Source organism: Bufo gargarizans, chromosome 3 (assembly GCF_014858855.1).
Source record: "Bufo gargarizans isolate SCDJY-AF-19 chromosome 3, ASM1485885v1, whole genome shotgun sequence".
Lineage (NCBI taxonomy): Eukaryota > Metazoa > Chordata > Amphibia > Anura > Bufonidae > Bufo > Bufo gargarizans.
Window position 1 is genome coordinate 540237365 of NC_058082.1, and position 21675 is coordinate 540259039.

The 21675-nt window shown below is 42.2% G+C and overlaps 1 protein-coding gene across 2 annotated transcripts in view; it reads right to left on the bottom strand.

Moving 5' to 3' along the window:
• Positions 1–10519: 10519 nt before the first annotated feature.
• Positions 10520–21675, bottom strand: part of PNPLA4 (patatin like phospholipase domain containing 4) — a 116687-nt gene continuing 105531 nt past the window's right edge. For both annotated transcript variants that reach the window (XM_044287341.1, XM_044287342.1), the window contains exons 6-7: positions 18123–18275; positions 10520–11369 (exon numbers count right to left, since the gene is read on the bottom strand). In XM_044287341.1, the coding sequence (XP_044143276.1) occupies positions 11232–11369; positions 18123–18275 (291 nt within the window). In that variant the 3' untranslated portion in view covers positions 10520–11231. The remainder of the gene's footprint in view (positions 11370–18122; positions 18276–21675) is intronic.

The window sequence follows — 21675 nt, forward strand, 5'->3', positions numbered from 1 at the left end:
CTACTAGAGGGCAGGGACTAATGTGTCCTACCTGTCTATACGAGGTACTTGCCCCGCAAGGGGCGTCCCCGTCCGAATACCTATCCCTATTTGGCTGACAGCCAAATTGGATTGTATATATCCTAGGGTCAGACCTGGACTCTGGCAGGCATCACCCACTGGTGTGCCTGCATTTAAGCTAAGTGGGCTGCTGTGGCTATTCAAGGTGTTTTGAGTCTGACTGACCAACCACCTCCAATTTTCTTGAATATCTTCTAGCAATCCTCCCCTTACCATTTTTTGTTTTGTAATGCAAGCCCCATCCATTGCTTGACATTACATAAGTACATCTCCCCGGAAGAGTTCACTGAATGAAACGAGACATGTCGGGAGTTACCTGAATAGGTTGTACTAGAGATTCCGCCCCTAATAGGGATAGGTATCCGGACGGGGACGTTCCTTGCGGGGCAAGTACCTCGTACCCTTTATTAAATCTGGGGAATGGTCTGAGATGCACCTTAGCTCATACGAGACCACCACTCTGAAAAGTCAACTGATTTCCAAATACCAAATCAACCCTGGAAAGAGAATCATAAGTTATACTATAACAAGAATACTGTTTCAATGATCCATACATCCCACCAACCAAGCTCTTGAGTTAACTTCATTAATGACGTAACCCCTACTTTTTTTTACTTATCTTTTTTAGTCAATTTATCCAGATCTTCATTCATCATACAGTTGAAATCTCCCAGTAATAGCAATGGACAATTATGTTTATCCTGTAAAAAATCATTAAGTTTTAACAACACTTCATGTCTGTAAGGAGGTGGGATAAAAACCCTGCCACTACGCATCTTACTTTCTCAAAACATTCATACAGGTAGATGTAACGCCCTTCTGCATCAATCCTTTGAGAAATAATTTAGCATGGAATATCTTTATGGATAAGGATACTAACCCCTCTACTATACACACTGTAAACAGAGTGAAATTGATAAGATATCTATTTCTTTTTAAAAAGACCCAATCTATCCTTTAACATATGGGCCTCCGTTAAACATACTATGGCTGGAAGATATCTACCTATTACACTAAAGAAAGCAAAATTCTTCACTTTCTCCCCCAATACATTCAAAAATTGATTATAATCACTGGTATCCTTTATATCAATACAAAACCAATTTCCCCCCCCCCCCCCCATTCCTTCTTGCTCTCTCCCATTCTCTCCCATCCCTCTCCCTCTGGTGTATCACTCCCACGTAAGGACTTAAACACCCTACTATTCGGATGTGAAATCCACCTCCCCATCTCCGTCCCTGTCCATTTCTCTCAAACATCAATTACCTACTTCGCCCTGTATTACTACAATACCTCTTAGCAGATCATAAACCCACAGTTTCCATCCACTTATTCACCTCCTGAGATGAAGAAAAAAACCTAACCTGGTCTTTATATACAATTATGAGATTAGCAGGGTACAAAAGAGAGTATGCTATATCCGCCTGGCGGCGTCTACGTTTAACATCAATATATTTCTCTCTCTCTTTTTCAGTTATAAAAGAGTAGTCCGGATAAACTGACACTTTTGATCCATGTATTTCCACTAATTCAAGTGATCTTATTTTAAGTATAACAGCCTATTTGTCCTTAAACGGCATGATTTTTGCTATTATTTTTCTTGGATAATAACCCACTACATTTTTCATTGGTATCCTATGTGCTCTCTCGAATAAAAGTGAGTTAGAGAGATTTTCCCCACCAACCACCTCAATAATCCAGTTTTGAATATATTGTGCACTGTTTGCACCCTCCATTCCTATAAATCTAATGTTTGTTTTCCTATCCCTATCTTCCAGCTCTGTAATTGTATTGCTAAGAGCCTCATTCTCCCTTTTCAGGCTCTTAAGATCTTTAACAGCTCCGAGCATTTGATCTTCTAGCACACTTATTCTTTGTTCTGCACAACTAACTCTTTTGCCAACTTTCTTACAATCATCTCTAATCAACTGTACTTCAGCTTTTAATTCTCCCATTTGTTTCGTTATCATCTCCAACACTAAATTGGATTTAGACACTGCTGACATGATGTCAGATGATGTAGGGGAATATGCGGGATCCGTTGGAGATGGTAACACCACTCCAGAATCATCCATATCCTCACCATTCCTTACTAGGTATTTTATTTGGGGATTGGACTTATTCTGCCCCTTATTAACTACAGTAGGCGGAGCTTGGAGAACTCTATCCATTTTGCCTTCCCGATCTCTTTTTGTTCTCAACACATCTTGCCTGGGAGAGGTATACACTCCAGACCTCCTCTGCTCTGCCCCTTTCTCCTTGTCATCTTTCTTCTTAACCTTTTTTCCCTTCCCTCCCCTCCTTTCTTTTTCTTCCTCCCTCCCCTCCCTTCTTTCCCTCCTGTTTCCCCCTCCCTTCTTTCCTTTCCCCCCCTTTACTCATTTACCTTCTTTTTCTTTCCTTTCCCTTTCCTTTCCCTTCCCTTTCCCTCTTTATTTCCCCTTTTCCCTCCCTCTCCCCTCCCTTTTCCTCCTTACCCCTCCCTTTTTCTTCCATTTTTTGTCTTTACCCTTTCTTTTCCCCCTTTTTTAATGTCAAAACCCAATTGATACAATTAACAATCCCATAAATCCTCTACATTACATTTACCTATGACAATGAGAAAAAAAAATTTGGGGAGAGAATATTCTTTAGTAAATCTCTTAATAAAGTTATTAGATTTAGGCGGATGTTGGACTCAAACAGATCCATTTATTCATTGATTGTCCATAAATAAGCGATAGAGTTCATCAATGGACATTAGTTGCACATAAGCAGTAGTTAGTAATTAAGATAGATAATAATTAATCCATGGATATTAGTCATTGTAAGCACACCAGAGATACATAAATCCAAAGTTAATATATTTGAGACCAGGCAATAGGCAATAGAGTTCATCAATAGGCATTAGAGATGGCCTTGTGGTTCGCCCGGCGGTCGTTTCGCAGAGAACTTTGCTCGTTAGCGGTTTGCCGAACATGCAAACATATGGCGATGAACGTCGGTGCCATATTCTTTTGCATTGTGCCGAACTTAGACCCATGACAGGTGGGACAGGACAGCCAATTAAGACATTTCAGCACACGGACACACCCACTACCCTATAAATAAACCCGATCTGGCAGCCATTTTACATTCAGTTTTTTGCCAGTGTAGCAAGAGGTTGCTGTGTGGGGCAGGGACAGACTGTTAGGGACAACAAACGCTAGCTAATAGGGCCAAAAAAGTCCTTTTAAGGACTGGTGCTATCGATAGGTGTGACATACCGATGGGAGTGATATACTTATAATATACTTTCTAACATAGAAAGTATATTATAGTGAATTTGTATTGCGCAGCAGTTGTGTGTGGTTCTGCGATACTGCAGGTATACAGAGGGACAAACGCTATTGGAATAACTATTTGCAACTAGTGTCATATACCTATTGCCCCCCCAAAAAAAAACTTATTTAGGGCTGTAATATACCTTTAATATACCTTCTAACATAGAAAGTATATTATAGTGCATTTGTATTATGCAGCAGTTGTGTGCGGTTCTGCTGAGATACTGCAGTTACAGTAGATAGAGGGACAAACGTTATTGGAATAACTAATTGCAACTGGTGTGATATACCTGTTGCCCCCCAAAAAAATAAAATTATTGAGGGGTGTGATATAACTATAATATATCCTTTAACATGCAAAGTATATTATATTAAATTTGTATTGTGCAGCAGTTTTGTGCGGTTCTGCTGAGATACAGCAGCTAGATACAGGGACAAACGCTATTGGACTAGCTAATTGAAACTGGTGTGATATTCCTGTTGCCCCCCAAAAAACTGATTAAGGGGTGCAATATACCTGCTTCCACAAAATACTGATTAAGGGGTTTAATACACCAGCTTCCACCAAATATTGATTAAGGGGTTTGATATACCTGCTTCCAGCAAATACTCATTAAGGGGTTCTATATACCTTTTTCCACAAAATACTGATAGAGGGGATTGATATACCGCCTTCCAAAAAATATAGATTGAGGCCTGTGATACAACAGCTTGCACCAAATATTGATTAAAGGGTTTGATATGCCAGCTTCCATCAAATACTTATTAAGGGGTTCTATAAACCTGTTTCCACAAAATACTGATAGAGGGGATTGATATACCAACTTCCACCAAATATTGATTGATTGGTTGGCTGTTAACCCTTGCTTTGTTGGTGGAAAAAATTGATTAAAAGTGAAGATCTGCAAAAAAGTGAAAATCTGAAATTTCATCTCTATTTTCCATTAATTCTTGTGCAACACTTAAAAGGTTAACAAAGTTTGTAAACTTTTTTGGAGTTTCTACCCTAGTGGTGCGTCAAATGTGACATGGCAGCTTAAAATTATCCCAGTGAAATCTGCTTTCAAAAATACATATGGCTTTCCTTTCCTTCTGTGCAATGTGTGCACTGCCATGTGCCCGTACAGCAGTTTATGGCCACATATGGGGTTTTTCTGTAAACTACAAAATCAGGTCAATAAATATTGATTTTTGTTTCTTAAGAACACCTAAAGAGTTAACAAAGTTTGTAAAATCAGTTTTGAATACCTTGAGAGGTGTAGTTTCAAAAATGGGGTCATTTTGGGTGATTTCTATTGTATGTAAGCCTCACAAAATGACTTCAGACCTAAACTTGTCCTTAAACAGAGAGTTTTGGAAATTACAAGATTTGCTTCTAAACTTCTAAGTAGAGTTGAGCGGACACCTGGATGTTCGGGTTCGACGGGTTCGGCCGAACTTCGGAAAAAAGTTTGAGTTCGGGACCCGAACTTGACCGGAACTTGACCCCAAACCCGAACCCCATTGAAGTCGATGGGGACCCAAACTTTTGAACACTAAAATGGCTGTAAAAATGTCATGAAAAGGGCTAGAGGGCTGCAAATGGCGTCAAAATGTGGTTAAGACCATGGCAAGTGCTCTGCAAAAAAATTGGATAGGGAAATGACTTTAAATAACATAAAATACATAAAAATTTAAAATAATAATCTTGATCTAGGAGGACCAGGTCCATATGGAGTAGGAGGTTGAGGAGGCGGTGGATGTGGCGGTGTAGGTGGAAGCGGCGGTGGAGGAGGAGGTAGCCTACACTGTATTTTTGTTTTAAATTTTATTTTTTAAATTAGGGTATACTGCAAAACATTAGAGAAATATAACCTGTGATAACCCCCTCCAGTCATGCTAAACACACGTTCTGTCATCACCAGACATCTGAGAAGCTCTGACAGACGTCCTTCAGAACCTCCTCCTTGAGGTTCCTTTTGTTTTGCTTTCATTTTATCATCTCGTTAGCCTCTCTCAGCTGTCATGTAGTTGCACTGATTGCATCCCTTTAAATCCCTCCCCATACTGCGCCACTTTGCGGTTTATATTACTTCCTGGAGTATGTGCATGCTGATTCTACTACTGAGTCTTCTACAGATAAGTTTTGTTCGTTCATTTGTGTTTTCCTGTTTGCTGGATCCCAGGTGACCCTGACTCCCTCCGTATCAAGTGTAGGGAGCCGGTGGTCGTGTCCCCTCACTATTATAGGGTGTTCAGGTGTTATACGAGGATATGCGATCATCTACCATTGGGATTTTCGCATAGGCTGAGCAGTTAGAGAGAGAGCCAGGTCTGATGCAGGGCTCTCCCTTTTGTTCCTTAGTTTTGGATCCAGTCAGTCGGATCTTCATTTTGTGTCTTCCAGTTTTCTGTACACCTTCCGTGACACGTTCAGACAATACACTGGCTGCAGGGCAGGCCAGCACCTCCAAGGGGTAAAGGGCAAGCTCAGGCCATGTGCCCAATTTGGAGAACCAGAAGTTGCAGGGGCTGACCCCTGTCAGTCAGTTCATGTAGGCGTGTGCACACTTTCTGCCCCACCATGTCGCACGTCCCCGTGATGTTCACGATCCAATTTGATATCTGCTCTATCAACTTTCTATGTTCTTTTATGCGCCTACCATGGTGATCATGGGTGGCAGGGAATCTTGGTTCCAGGCCAGAGAGGGAGCGTGAGAAAGAGAGACCACATCCAAGGGAGGATTCATTTTTTCAAATTTAAAATTAGAGTTGAAATATGGGAGAAATTATTAAAGCATAAAAAATGGAACAGATCAGGAAAGAAACAACGGACGTGTGAATGGACCCTAAAAGTGTGACAACTTTTCAAAGTTTAAGCATTGAATGTAAAGATGTGGTGCGCATTAATTACTGAATAATTAATACATTTTTATTCCCTGTCACCTATGCATAGCAGGTGTTTATTCACGTCTAAAATTGTATAATGTCAACCCAAGAATGTAACTGAAAAATTATTGAAATTTATTAAGCTGTCAACTAGGTAGAGGAGGGGTATATTACATTATGGTGAATTTCACAAAAAATATAACTGACAATTTTCTTTTTTTTTTTCGGTCTACTAGGTATAACTGACAATTTTTTTTTAACCTGTTTCACTAGGTATATCAGTGGTACTATACACTGAAAAAATTGTTAATTTCACCCAAAAATGTAAATGACGTTTTTTTTGTTTTTTTTGTTTAACCTGTCTACTAGGTATAACAGTGGTACTATAAACTAAAAAATTAGCAAATTTCACCAGAAAGTTTTAATGAGAAAGTAGTGAAATGATATAAAATAAAACACAAAAAAAAATGGATTTATGAGGTGGAGTTCCATATGGAGTAGGAGTTTGAGGAGGCGGTGGACGTAGCGGAGTAGGTGGAAACAGCAGTGGAGGAGGACGAGATAGCCAACACAGGTTTTAGGTTTTAATTCAATTTTGTAAAATTAAGGTACACTCCAAAAGAGTGTGAAATATCCAAAATACAAACATGAGCAATTGCTCTGCAGTATAACAATGGCTGCTTATTGCCGGTATACATGTCTATTCTGCAAAAGGTATAGACAAGTCCTGAGGGATCCATGCCTGGTTCATTTTAATGAACATGAGCTTGTCCACATTGGCTGTGGATAGGCGGCTGCGCTTGTCTGTGATGACGCCCCCTGCTGTGCTAAACACACGTTCAGATAATACACTGGCTGCAGGGCAGGCCAGCACCTCCAAGGCATAAAGGGCAAGCTCAGGCCATGTGCCCAATTTGGAGACCCAGAAGTTGAAGTGGGGCAGACCCGTCATTCAGTACATGTAGGGGTGAGCACACATACTGCTCCACCAGGTTGGTGAAATGCTGACTCCTACTAAGACGTTCCATATCAGCTGGTGGTGCTGGTTGTTGTGGCGTGCTGACAAAGCTTTTCCACATTTTGTGAGGTAGAAGCCAATTTTTTCCACTTTAGGGGAATAAAAAATTCCTTCCCGATGCCAATCCCTGGATCAACGACCCCTCTCTAGTAGCTATAGCCTGTAATATTATTACGCTCCAGAAATACATCCAGGCCCCTCTTGAATTCCTTTATTTTACTCACCATCACAACCTCCTCAGGCAATGAGTTCCATAGTCTCACTGCTCTTACCGTAAAGAATCCTCTTCTGTGTTTGTGTACAAACCTTCTTTCCTCAAGAGGCAGAGGATATCCCCTCGTCACAGTCACAGTCCTGGGGATAAATAGATGATGGGATAGATCTCTGTACTGACCCTTGATATATTTATACATAGTAATTAGATCTCCCCTCAGTCGTCTTTTTTCTAAAGGGAATAACCCTAATTTAGATAATCTTTCAGGGTACTGTAGTTGCCCCATTCCAGTTATTACTTTAGTTGCCCTCCTCTGGACCCTCTCCAGCTCTGCTATGTCTGCTTTGTTTACAGTAGCCCAAAGCTGTACACAGTACTCCACAGTATGTGTGGTCTGACTAGTGATTTGTAAAGTGGTAGGACTATGTTCTTATCACGGGCATCTATGCCCCTAATGATGCAACCCATTATCATATTGGCCTTGGCAGCAGCTGCCTGACACTGGTTTTTGCAGATTAGTTTGCTGTTTATTAAAATTACTAGATCCTTTTCCATGTCTCTACCTTCTCATCCACTGTGTCCTCAGCCTCCACTGCAGAGATAATTCACAGTGCTCCTCAAGCATACCACATGCGCAGGGCACAGCAGTGTCATGCAATTCTGCACCTTGTTTGCCTGGTCGATTGGAGTCACACAGGGGAGGAACTGCTCTGTTTCTTTCATCAAGAAATTGAATCCTGGCTTTCTCCACAACATCTCAAAATCGGAACCATGGTGACCGACAACGGGAAGAACATGGTGTCGGCCCTGCATGGCGCATATGTTCAATCTGTTTGTCAAGCGGTTCCTGAAATCTTCAACCCATCTGCAAGACATCCTAAAAAGGGGCAGGAAACTTTGCATGCACTTCAGCCACTAATACACTGCCAAGCACCCCTCCTTGAGCTGCAGTGGCAGAATGGGGTCCCCCAACATAGGCTGATATACAATGTTTCCACCCTCTATATGTTGGACCGACTATACTAACAGAGAAAGGCCTTAAACGATTTCTTGATTATCCAAGCTGACAGGAGTAGTCCCCTGTGTAACTTCAATGTCAGCCAGTGGCAACTCATGCGTGACACCTGCCGTTTGCTCAGGCCCTTTGAGGATGCCTTGTTATTTGTTAGTCTCCAGGACTACGGGATGAACAATGTCATTCCACTGCTTCGTATCCTGGAATAGATGCTGGTAAATCTGGCTGGTCAGGGGACTGTAGACATGGTGCCTACATTTCATGGCCACATAAGCCCTGTGGTGTCTGATCTGGAAGGGAGGAGGAGGAAATTGGAGCACAAGCAATGTTAAGCAAAATGGTTGTTTTTTATACACAGATGAGAGGAGAGGAGGAGAAGCCAGAGTATCAAGAGGGAGATGAGGAAGATTAGGCAGATGACTCAGGCACACTGTGGCAGTATGCAGTGGAGATGGAGACAGGGAGTCCCTTCTGTTCACTTGCGAAAGTGGCCCGCTGCATTCTCGCTTATTTGAATAATGACAGTCGAGTTGTCACCATTCGTTAGTGGGATGACTTCTGGCTCTCCACCTTGTTGGACCCTTGCTACCGTTCAAAAATGGGGGCCTTTTTTTTACACCCGCTGAGAGGGAGGACCAATTGAACTACTATAGGGACATCCTATGTAGTCAGTTGGCCGCTGCCTATCTGCCCCATCGTCCATCCTCTCGCAGGTCTGACCGGGGGGCCCTCTATGCCCTCATTTCACTGCCATATCTGCTGGGGCGGTGTGGGGGGTAGAAGCAGTACCAGCTCCATCAGCAGCAGCTAAAGTCTAGAGTCGCTCATGAGCAGATTTCTTCACCCGCCTAGTGAAGACTACTCACCAGCAGCAGCATCTAGACCTGGAGTAGAACCTGAACCAGCAGGTGGTGGCATACTTGGAGTGCACCCTGCTACCCGTCATTAAAGATCCCCTGGACTACTGGGCAGCCAAATTGGATTCATGGCAGCAACTGGCCGAGTTTGCCCTGGAAAAGCTAGCCTGCCCGGTCAGTAGTGTGGCATCAGAGTAGGTGTTCAGTGTGGCGGGACTGACCTTTGTCAAGATGAATCAGGCATGGAGCAGCCAGGATTTCCCCCCACCAATGCCTGATGCATCAGATTAGATCATCCATGCTGCCTCACCCAAACCTTGACAATAGAGACCGATTTCTTCTGGCTACATGGCTCAGCTACTATTCTGATGCTGCCACCTGCCTGACAACACATGGGATGCCAAGTGCTCTTTCTTACACCCACCATCATCAGCGGGTACTGTTGTTGCCACCCACTCTGTCACCGGGTCACTCTGATCTCCTTATGCTGCTGCCACCTCAACACTCAGGTCACCTCATGCTGCTGTTGCCACCTCCACACTATGTCATTGTGCCACTCTGTGGTCTCCTCATGCTGATGCCAACTCACAACTCTGTCTCTGGGCCACTGTGTGGCCTTCTCATGCTGCTGCTGCTGCCACCTCCACACTATGTCACCTTGCCAGTCTGTGACCTCCTCATGCTTACTCTAACTTACTGCTGACACTCTCTCTACTCTGCTGGGGGGGCTCTACTTGTATAAGCGTTTAGTAGAACAGGTTCTTTAGGCATCTATGTGGAATCAGCTGACGATAGTGTAAAAGGAGTGTGCTCTTTCACACTATAGTAGAATTTTGGGCCTCTGCAAGGTTCTTTGACCTGTAAGGCTGCAAGGTTCAGTGACCTGTAAGGCTAAGTTCACACTTGAGTTATTTGGTCAGTTTTGGCCCAATAACTGCATGTTATACTGACTCACGGTATTGTTTTACTGCCATAGCTGACTCCCTATGCATGTTACTGCAAGGCACAGTGTTGTACACCACTATACAGGCTCTCTGCACCCTGGAAATAGCTGTTTTTTTTACGTGATTTGCCACAAATAAATTCAGATCTATCCAAATATTTTCGGAAAATTCGGCGAACCGGCCTAATTGAATTTTTGTGAAATCTTTTAGTTATCTTTATTAACTTTTAGGACTTGAGTGAAAATAAAATGACATTTTGGGTTAAATTTGTACAGACATATATAGAAAATTCTGAGGAAGTCACAGGCTTTCAAGTACCACTATATATTGACTGCATAGCATTTATTGAGGACAACGCAGCAAGCACAAGAGAATGTAGAGGTGGTAATAAACAAATAGTTTTTTCCTCAGGGTCCCTGGGTGTCACTGACAGTCGGGGACCTGACCTGCTCATGCTAAATTGCATGTACGTCACTCCTGACAAAAGCCCAAGACCAACAATTTTACACATATGACACTTGGTGGTATAGATTTTATGTTTCCACTTTAAAGTGTTTTTTCAACACTTGTATAGTACACTAAGCTTAGCCTAGACCCTGGGCCATGTGATGCCATGTTCATTGATCACATATCCTAGGCACAATGCAACCCCATTGAAATGAATTAGGGTGAACAGTGATACCCAGCTCAGCCATTGTATAATAATGAGTATTATGCTTGGTGAGCAGAGAAGGCTTCAGTGCTACTGCAAGCAACAGGTTCTTCTTAAACAGCAGATCAGCAGGGATCCTGGGTTTCAACCCCTACAGTACAGATATTGATGACCTATCCAGAGGATATGCCATCAGCATAAAAGTCTTGGAAATCCACTTTAATATAAAGAATAGTTAAATCAGCATTTAATAATACAAAATTATAGCGCTCAGTTTAATCACACTCTGGAAGGGTGCTGTTTAGGTTGGTTGATACCAATCTTCTGATTGTAAAAATGTCACTGCATCTTCAAATCCATCTTGAAAAATGAGGTCAAATTTGGCTCGGCTTGGTGGAAACAAAACTTCACGGAGTCTTTCCCAATTTGCAGCTGATAACTGTGGTAAAAGTTTAAATAAGGACAAACAAACTCAATTACTTTTTTTTTTCAAACTATTCTCTAGTCACTTTAACATGTAACAATCATTAAACAATCTTCTATACTGCAAAATTTTAATTACAAACTTGAGATTTTTACAATATTTGCTGAATGAAGTTAATGGTGTACATTGCATGTGAACGCAGGTTTTAATTAACATTCATCCCAAAGAAAACATTTTTAATTAAGGATAAAAAAAAGTCAACTTGCTTAGAATGTAGAAAAATGAGACAGTTTACAAATATATATATATATATATATATATATATATATATATATATATATATATATATACCGTATTTTTCGCCGTATAAGACGCACTTTTTCTTCCCCCAAAATGGGGGGAAAATGCCCCTGCGTCTTATACGGCGAATGCAGTCAGTTTTACATCGCTGGCAGCGATGTAAAGCGAGCGGGGACTCTGGGAGGGACTGGGAGGAGGAGCTGGGGCCGGCAATAGCGGCGGGGCGGTGCAGTCACTGTACTAAAGGCCCGCCCCGCCGCTCCGGTGTACTAATAAAATATGTCATATTCAATTAATGGTTATTAAATATGCCCCTTTATGCCTAATAGTACCTTAAATCCTAAGCGCATCCGTACAATGCAGGCCGGGCGGGCGGCAGCGTAACTCCCTGATGTCACGTGCCTGCGCCGCCTACTTTATGAATGAAGCAGGCGGCGCAGGCAAGTGACGTCAGTGAGTGACGCGCCGCGCCGGCTGCCCGGCCTGCCGGCATTGTACTGAAGCGCTTAGGATTTAAGGTACTATTAGGAATAAAGATGCATATTTAATAACCATTAATTAAATCAGACATATTATATTAGTATACTGGAGCGGCGGGTGATCTGTGGATGGCACAGTTATGGGCTGGGAGGGTCTGTGGATGACACATGTATAACAGTGCCATCCACAGATCCCCCCCCTGTAACAGTGCCAGCCACAGATCCCCCCATAACAGTGTCTGTCATCCACAGTTCCCCCATAAGTGTCCGTCATCCACAGTTGCCCCCATAACAGTGTCCGTCATCCACAGATCCCCCCATAACAGTGTCAGTCATCCACAGATCCCCCCATAACAGTGTCCGTCATCCACAGATCCCCCCATAACAGTGTCCGTCATCCACAGATCCCCAGTAATAGTGCCATCCACAGACCACCTAGTTCCAAACCCACAGCACACCTTTTGGTTAAAAAATTTTTTTTTCTTATTTTCCTCCCCAAAAACCTAGGTGCGTCTTATACGCCGGTGCGTCTTATACGGCGAAAAATACGGTATATATGAAATTGTTCACAATGTTTACTATCCTGCTAGTGTGTCATCATGAATTTTAATCCAACAGTGTTCACTAATGATTATCAGAGAAAAGGGGAACCATTTCACTGGTTCCATCTATGGAAAGGGATTCCCTATAAGTCACCATTTGACTTTTTAGATCATATCTAGGGAAAACAGCTCGACCATATATCCATCCACATTTTGGCTTGGCTATTTTCCTTTGCCCCAAGGTTTGTTGAAAATGAGAAAATTGACTTATAGGGAGCTAGTTTTAATAGATGCACTAGTGAGACGGTTCTCTTCCCCTGGATATTGCATATTATATTCCCATGGAGCATTACTACAAAGTGTCAATGCAGAGCTAGTCTCTTTAGGGAAAGCCAGTGCCTCACTGAAAAATGGGTGGAAATGCTCCAAACCCAAACACTGTAGCGTGTCTATAACCTGGGGAGCAATTCCTCCGCATGCGATCCACAGATAACGGCAATTACCAGCAAAAAATGCTTATAATGGAGGATGCCAGGGCGGACCCCATGCACCACAAGGACATCTTACACAAAATGATACATTGTGCAGATGAAAAAATATATAAATACAAAAATCACTGCAAAAAATGCACCAAAATGATATGCAACTGACAATACTAGCTAATTTCTCAAGCCGATGTTAAAAGCTGAGAACTTTGCCAATATCTTCCAGTCTGGAACATATCGGAGCCCCTCATGCACCACATGAGGCCAGTAGCTCCTCTATCATAACTAAAAAATTAAATTAGCTATTGCCCTTTTTATCCAGCCCTAGAACTTTCAATGATTAATCCTGCCCTATTTGTCTGTTCCTTCTTTTTTCTAATGGCAATATTACTTTCCACATCAAGAGTATTTTGTTATACTAAGGCATACAAATATGCTAAGTTTAAGTATTACACCCATGTAGACAAAGGAAACCGCTTTATGTCATGTCTTATAAAACTGGAGAAAGATGCCTCATTCATTAACTCTATTGTTACATATTCTGGCAATACAGTCACTAAAATGGACCAAATAGCTAAAGAATTAAGAAAATGTTATCACTTCTTATATAATTTAGCAACTCATTTCTCCCACAGGGCCTCAGCGCCTATTTCGGTGGGCAAGGTGTCTATGATAGTGATTTCACTATCTTTAGGTTAAAGCCTTGAGCCTGATGGTCACCCTTTTGGTTACTAAAAAAGTTCCTTTCTAATCTCCTGTCCATCAATCTAATGCCCTTCTAGAACCCATCCCAAAGCAGGTCCTTGAGATAACATTTACAATCCTTTCTAAGGTGGGAAAGGACCCATCTTCTTTGTTACATAGTTACAAAGTTCTTAAGGTTGGAAAAAGACAAACGTCCACCAAGTCCAACCTGTAATCCTGCTATATCAATCCCTGGATCAATGTCCAATTTCCTTTTAAAAAGGGTCTGGGCCAAAGGGAAAGTGTGTGTAGAACAAGATTTCTATATAATTTCTTATTTAATGTGGATCTCCAATTTTGGGAGAAACAGGATAAACTGTTTCTACTCTGTTTGATTCATTTAGAACTAAAAGGCTTCATCCTGGCATGAGAGGATGCCAAAATTCCGGTAAAGTCGTATATGCTATGCAATATGCCCTCTCCTTGAAAATCCCCTTAGCCACAGTCAATAGAGATGGTCTTGCGTTTTGCCCGGCGGTCGTTTCGCGGCAAACTTTGCGTGTTCGCGATTCCCCGAACATGCGAACATATGGAGAAATTTGCGCCCGCCATATTCTTTTACATTATGAAGAACTTTGACCCATGACACATCCATCTGGTGGTACAGGACAGCAAATTGAGACATTTCAGCACATGGACATACCCACTACCTTTAAATAAACCTGATCTGGCCTCCATTTTACATTCAGTGTTTTGACAGTGTAGGGAGAGGTTGCTGTGTGGAGCAGGGACAGTCTGTTAGGGACACCAAACGCTAGCTAATAGGGCCCCAAAAGTCATTTTAAGCACTAGTATAGGTGTTCTATCGATATGTGTGATACACAGAGGGGTGCGATATACTTATAATATACTTTTATAATGAGTCAAAAACACATAGATCTATATAGTGATCACCTGGAAGTCAGGTGCCTAGCGGAGAGAGGCTTACTAGGGACATTTTTATATAGGGTAAGGTTCCGGACGGGGTCGCTCTTATCAGGGCGGGTGGTCTGTGGTTAGGCTATCAGGGCCAGAATAGCACCTCCCTCAGGGGTCGAGTCCAGGGGGAACGCGTGGGAACGGCGTTCCTGCACTTTTTTCATGGCAGGAACGCCGTTCCCTTTCATCTGTGTGCGGCGGGGCAGGCAGTGTGCGGCGGCGGCGGCGGGGCAGGCACTGAGATGAGCGCTTCCATTGTGGAAGTGAAGCGCTCATCTCCATGGTGATCTGTTTCTGTTTATATCGCTGTCCTCAGGACAGCGATACAAACAGAAGGGTAGTGTCTAAACTCCAGACACCAAACGGACCTTCTGACGTCACACTATCACGTGACATTTCTAGGTCACGTGGGTCGGCAGCCAGCTCGCGCTTCAGAAGTTCTATTACAGCAGGAAGGTCAGGCATGGCTGCTCTGCGCACCAGCGTCTTTAGCACTGACAGGGGAGAGTGTCTGCCTGAGAGGGACATGTGAAGCCTGTGGAGGGGGCTGACAATTCTGTGAGGTGTGCCATGTGGGATGGGGGGACTATGGTGTGGGATTGTATGATGGGGGGGACTATGGTGTGGGATTGTATGCGGGGGGGGGGGGGGGTTGCATTGCATCTTGGGTGAGTTCCCACACTTTTTTTCCCAGGACTTGACCCCTGACCTCCCTGTAGGGCAATATCAGGGACAGTTCTTTGCCCACCCTGTCCTTCAATACCACATTATCATCTAGCCCAGGGATAGATGTTTTTTTTTGCTTTCCCTCTGGGATTCATGGATGTGCACTGGAACCCCCCGGATTGTGGTAGAACATATGGTTTCTGATTTAGTGCCGCCGAGCACTTGTTATTGCCTACCACATCTATGCTTTTTGCTTAACTTTAATCATTTAATTTATTTTAACTTTGAGGGATATCTTTTCCATTCAGACGTCCGAAAAATGGGTCCGCATCTGGTACATGTCCTATTCTTGTCAGCAATTGCATACAAGATTAGGCATGTTCTATTATAGTGCCGGCGATGTGCGGTCCACAAATTGCGGAATGCACATTGCGGGGTCCATGTTTTGCGGATCCGCAAAACACTTACGGACATGTGAATGGACCCTCATAGTAAAATTATTAAAGGTTATGTTTTATCTTTATGTATATTCTAATGGATTGCCTTCCTTGTACAATGTTATAATATACTTTCTATGTTAGAAAGTATATTATAGTGCATTTGTATTCTGCGGCAGCCGTGTGCGGTTCTGCTGTGATAGTGCAGGTATATAGAGGGACAAGCGTTATTGGAACAAATAATTTCTACTAGTGTGATATAACAGTTGTCCTTCAAAAAAACTGATTGAAGCGGGGTGTTATGTACCAATATACTTTCTTTATGGTGCATTTGGGTACTGTATAGTGCATTTGCACATGCGCGTACGCGAAAATTATATTGCAGATATTTTGCATTTAAAAAAATTATGAATGGAGATCGCAAATTCAAATAATACATCTGGTATGTCACTGTCCATGTTGTGGGACTATTTGTGCACTTCTAGAAATTATTTCTTGGCTGCAAATATGAGCTGAAGGTTTTTCAGGTTCGCCTGACATTAAAATTAATGGGACCCGCCGCGAATTTGAGGTTCGCGATCATTTGATCGCGTTCGCGGACCATCCCGGCAGATGTTCGTCCTTCACTAACAGTCACAGATGCTGAGAAGGAATTATAGAGAATTAATTGGACATTTATTGAAAATAAGGCCCTTCTTATATTTGGCTTCCCCACCCCTCATTTTCAGTCCACAAGTAGGTGTGACCACTCATAGCTGTACTGTTTTTGCAGATGACATAATGATGTTGATTGCCAACCATGTGAAGCCATCTCCCTATATTATGGAGTTATTTGAGAAATGTGTTTTTTTTTAATCAAATTTCAAAATAAATTATAGTAAGCATGAAATCCTCAGTGTCTCAACACCCCTTACCATGGCTAAACCCATTCAATGGAGTGTCCCCTTTGAATGACGGGAAACTCAATTGACATACTTAGGAGTTGGGTCCAAAAAAAACTAATCTGACAACCCACTTAATCCAGGATGTTAAGCTTAAATACTTGGATACATCACCTCCTACCATTATTATGGGGTATGAAAAGGTAGATCAGATGCTTAAACTCAGGGGCAAATTAGCTACAGATACTGCAGGGAAACTTCTCAGAGGGCCCTCCTCACGGCAGCTAGTCATTTAAGTTATGATCTGAAGAGTTAATCCCAGTTAATCCCAGAGTTAATTACCAGGGAGTGTAAAGTACCTATGTACCTGGCAGGTGCTGCACGTGCCCTCCTAACTCCAACTCTATTGCCATCCTGAGGTAACTGGAGTAGGAGAACATAATGTGGCAGTTGACATTGGCCACCACAGAGGGCAGTTTTTAGGGAGGTATTTTGTGCTGCTGGGGTATTATTTTGTGAAGTCCTGTGGTATCTGGTTCCTTTGGGTATGGTATTTCACTCTGCTGGTATTTTGTGCCACAGTATGGTATTGCTGGCCTCCCCTCATTGATTGGGCCTGCCTACATGTGTTGTTCTTTCCTTCTTCTGTGGGCCCTGCCTTTTATCAATTTGGACCCACCTACATATTTTTTATTTTTTATTTTTTTCAGAGCCGTTTTAAGTTCCCAGTCCATCTCTGCTTAGATTACAGGAGTGGGCTAGCTGGGAATTGAAATTCCACTTTGGGGCCCCTAGTTGAATTTCAGGGTGTCAACGCAGAGAATTGACACTCAGATTGCCTGTGCTCTACTACTTTTGTATGCCTCACAGTATTGCACTCAAACTTTTTCATGTACTAAACTATGAACTTCATAACATATATGGATGTTTGGATAATGTGCACTTACCTTTGTCAGCACATATTTTTTTTTAATAGTATTTATTTGTGTTATATTTCCTTTTTATGCCCTTCCCTTCTTCTCACTGCTCTCCCCTGCAGTTCATAAGTGCATTCTTAAGGGTGAGGGTGGTTATAGTCACATTTAATATAAACACTGCCCAACTCTAATTGTGCTGTGCTTAAGTAAATGTGACTATAACCCCCCTCATCCTTAAGAATGCACCCATATACTTCAGTAAGCCCTGCAGCACATTGGTGCATTCTTAAAGATGAGTTGGGTTATAGTCGCCAAGAACTCTATTGGTCTAAGTGTTTATTTTCAATGTAACTATGTGTCTCCATTCACACACACATGCAAAATAAACATATATATTACCTTTATTTGTTGTTTGCCGATTTTAAAATACCACTCAAAATGTCCATTATCCTTAGGGCATATATCTTGTCGACCACAAAATGGTGATACTGTAATTGTTCGTCCAGTGGGCAAGACAGGTAGGCTGTTTGTGAATCCCCCATCAAACCATTTCTGTAAAAATACATATCAGAATATTTGACATGACCAGTGTCAGAACAAAATAAAGCTCACAAAGTTTGTCAAATCTGACAAATTAAGCATTTTTATCCAAGTTTTACAGTGTCTTGGCTAAGAACAAAAACTATGATAAACAATTGACGCTTATTTTTACTTATGGTAAACTAGAACCATTTTAAATGACTATAAATAGTGTTAAAGGAGACCTATCACCATGCAAATGCAGTGTAATCTGCCATCAGCATTTTATAGAGCGAACAGATTGATATATCGTTTATGGGAAATGATTCATCTAAATGTGTAATTTATTCATTTAAATTCCTGCTCATTTTAAGCTTTGAAGTCAAGGAGGTAGCCCTATTCATGACAGCCTTCCATCTATGACTATCAACAGGACTATCTACTTGACTTTAAAACCCAGAATGAGCAGGACATACTGAATATTTTCCTACAGCATTCTATATCATTCTGCCCAGCCTTTCCTGCGCTATAATATGCTGCCTGTTGAATACTTAGCATTTTTCCTGTTGATAAGTCCCCTTTAAATCTTTATACTCTGTGATATTTTACTAAAAAAATAAACAAATTAGGGGAGATGTATCGCTATTATTGTGAGATGCCTCAAATGTTGTATGCAGTATAATAAATGCAGTCTGAGGAAACATCATCTCTACTTATGACATATGCCTGTAGAAGACATCACCTGTACTTTCTGACATAATTTGTCACTAGAAAACATAGCCTCTACTTTGTTACATCATGTGTCTCTAACAGACATCACTTGTATTTTATGAAATTATTTGACTTTAGGAAACATAAACTCTACTTTCTGACACCATTTCCCTCTAGAAGACATCACCTGTACTTTGAGACATCATTTGTAAATATAGGGAGGAATTTAACACTGAAGGTATATTTGAGGTTAGTTTGTAGATTGGAGTTGCTACGCTCACCTGCGCCAAATATAAGAAGATGGTGCAAAGTAATAATACATTTTGTAAAAGTGCAATGTTGCTGCACCCATTTCAGTAAATGTATGCTTGGGAGATGCTTGATGTGTAGTAGTGACTTTTGGGACATTTTAGAAAGTTGCACTTAATTAATGTATCACAAAAGTGATCTGTCCTGAAATTCTGACCACATTTTCACTCCAAATGGTGATGGAAGGTATAGAGCTCAAAAAGTCACAAATGTTTGTGCATGTGACCCCAAAAAGTAGCAAAACACCTACTTGCACTTGGAAGCCAGAATTCTGGTGTGCAGAGCTTGCCCATTCCTCCAATCTGCTTTGTGAGATTATATGGCTCTGGCAGACATTAACCTTGCTTTGTGACCATGTATCCCTCTAGGATCATTCCCTCTACTTTGTCACATTACAATGTATTCTGATATTTCTGCTTAGGGTTATCATATGAACACCATTTCTACTGTATGATAGCATTAACCTCAAGATCTACTCTAGATAGGGATGAAAGAACCTGTCAAGGTTCGGCTCAGTTCAGGTTCATTACATTTTTCAAAAAGTTTGGTTCAGGCAAAAGTCGATTGGCTCAAATTGCCCTAGAAATTTGTGTAAAACACCCTCTTTTCCACCTTATGGAACATGATGGTAGGCAGGCAACTCGATGGTAGGCATGATGGCAGGCAGACAGTAACAGTGTGCTGTGCCAGTTCGGACCACTGTTCCAGTCTGCCTGCCCAGAAATCCATGGGTTCAGGGAACCGGCTATGCACAAGAGACAGGCCAGAGTGTAGGTGGGCCTGAGCCTGGGTGGACACTGAACTGGCTGCTGCTGCTACTGATGCTTGTGGTGAAGGGAGGGGGGTGACTCTGCGGGGCGCAGAAAAGAGCCTCCCTTTCATACCTGGCTGACAATGTCTACTCCACGAAAGCTGCGGAAGGCTGCGTACACACTGTTTCCTGGTAATAATGTAATTTAACCTCCCTGTTGGAGGGAGGAAAACATTCTCCTATTTTGCTTTGACAGCGAGGGTCTAAAAGCATGGCTATCCAGTAATCGCCAGAATGCTTGATGTCAATGAAAGTCCTTTCATGGTAGCAAAAAAAAGCGAGTATACAGCTTGCCATTCTTTCCATGGTGCTTGAAATGCCAGCTTCTTTCCTCCACTGAGATCATTGGGTATCATACCTGGAGTCACCATGATCATCCTCCACTTGATTCTCCAACTCTGACTCCTCCAGTGTTGGAGAAGAAAAAACACTGGTAGGCACTGATGCTCCTGTATAGACGCTAACGGTGTTACCCAGCCAGCACACACATACAACAAATATTGGGGACCACCATATCCTCACACACTAAGAAGCGGAGAAGTATCCATTCCTCTGCAGCATGGCAATCCGTCATCATGGATGCCTGCCCCTAGACTTTGACCTTTACTTTTTGAGTCTAGTCTTTAATGTAACCGCCTAACTGCAGTGTATGTTTAACTGCTACCTGCGGCTATAGACGGTACTTTTGTTTTTTGTTTCTACATGTACTGAATCCCCCTGAGGAGTCGACACGACAGAAACGTGCCACGTCGGGAGGTCTGTAGTCACTATAGATTTTATTATTTTTGTTCAATTTACTAGGGTTCAGGTCCTAACTAGGGACAGGCATCCAGACGGGGTCGCCCTTTTCAGGGCGAGTGCTCTGTGTAGACAGGCAGCATGAAAACAGGTCCCATTCCTACCAAGTATATAGGGTGATATAGGGCACAGCATTTACACGTTCATGACTGCATCTTCTGTCTACACTCCCTTTCATCAGGCCTGGTTCCCCTGCGACGCTGACCCTTGTCACCTGGTTGGTCAGGTAAGACTGCTGGCGTCTACACAGGCGCAGCAGTTATATCTATCTTTGTTCCACCAGAAGTGGGGTACCGATCATTGAACCCCAATATTTGTTGTATGTGTGTGCTGGCTGGGTAACACCGTTAGCGTCTATACAGGCGCATCAGTGCCTACCAGTGTTTTTTCTTCCCTGCCAGCAGTGGGGTCGACATTATAGCACCCCTTGATTATATGTCTTGTAATGTGATGCATCCTCTGGTGTATATTTTAATGCATATCGTATAAAGGTTACATTTTAAGAAGGATATTTCCCCACATTTCATATATTGTGGGCCACTCATAGCTCTTAATCTTGAAATATCAGTGGGACTGTTTTCATTAATAGTCTCTATCAGATATTATATTTTCCTACTGATATGGCAGGATTTCTGGCGACGGGATTTGATTCAGAGAACTGGTTACATGAGGCCAAGGATATATTTTCGGACAAACAATTTAACCAGAAAAAGTATTTACCATCATTCCAAACCGCCTTTGTAGACCTTACCCAGGTCTACAAAGAACAGATTACGTCCTGGTGGGAGGTGCAAAGTCTGGACA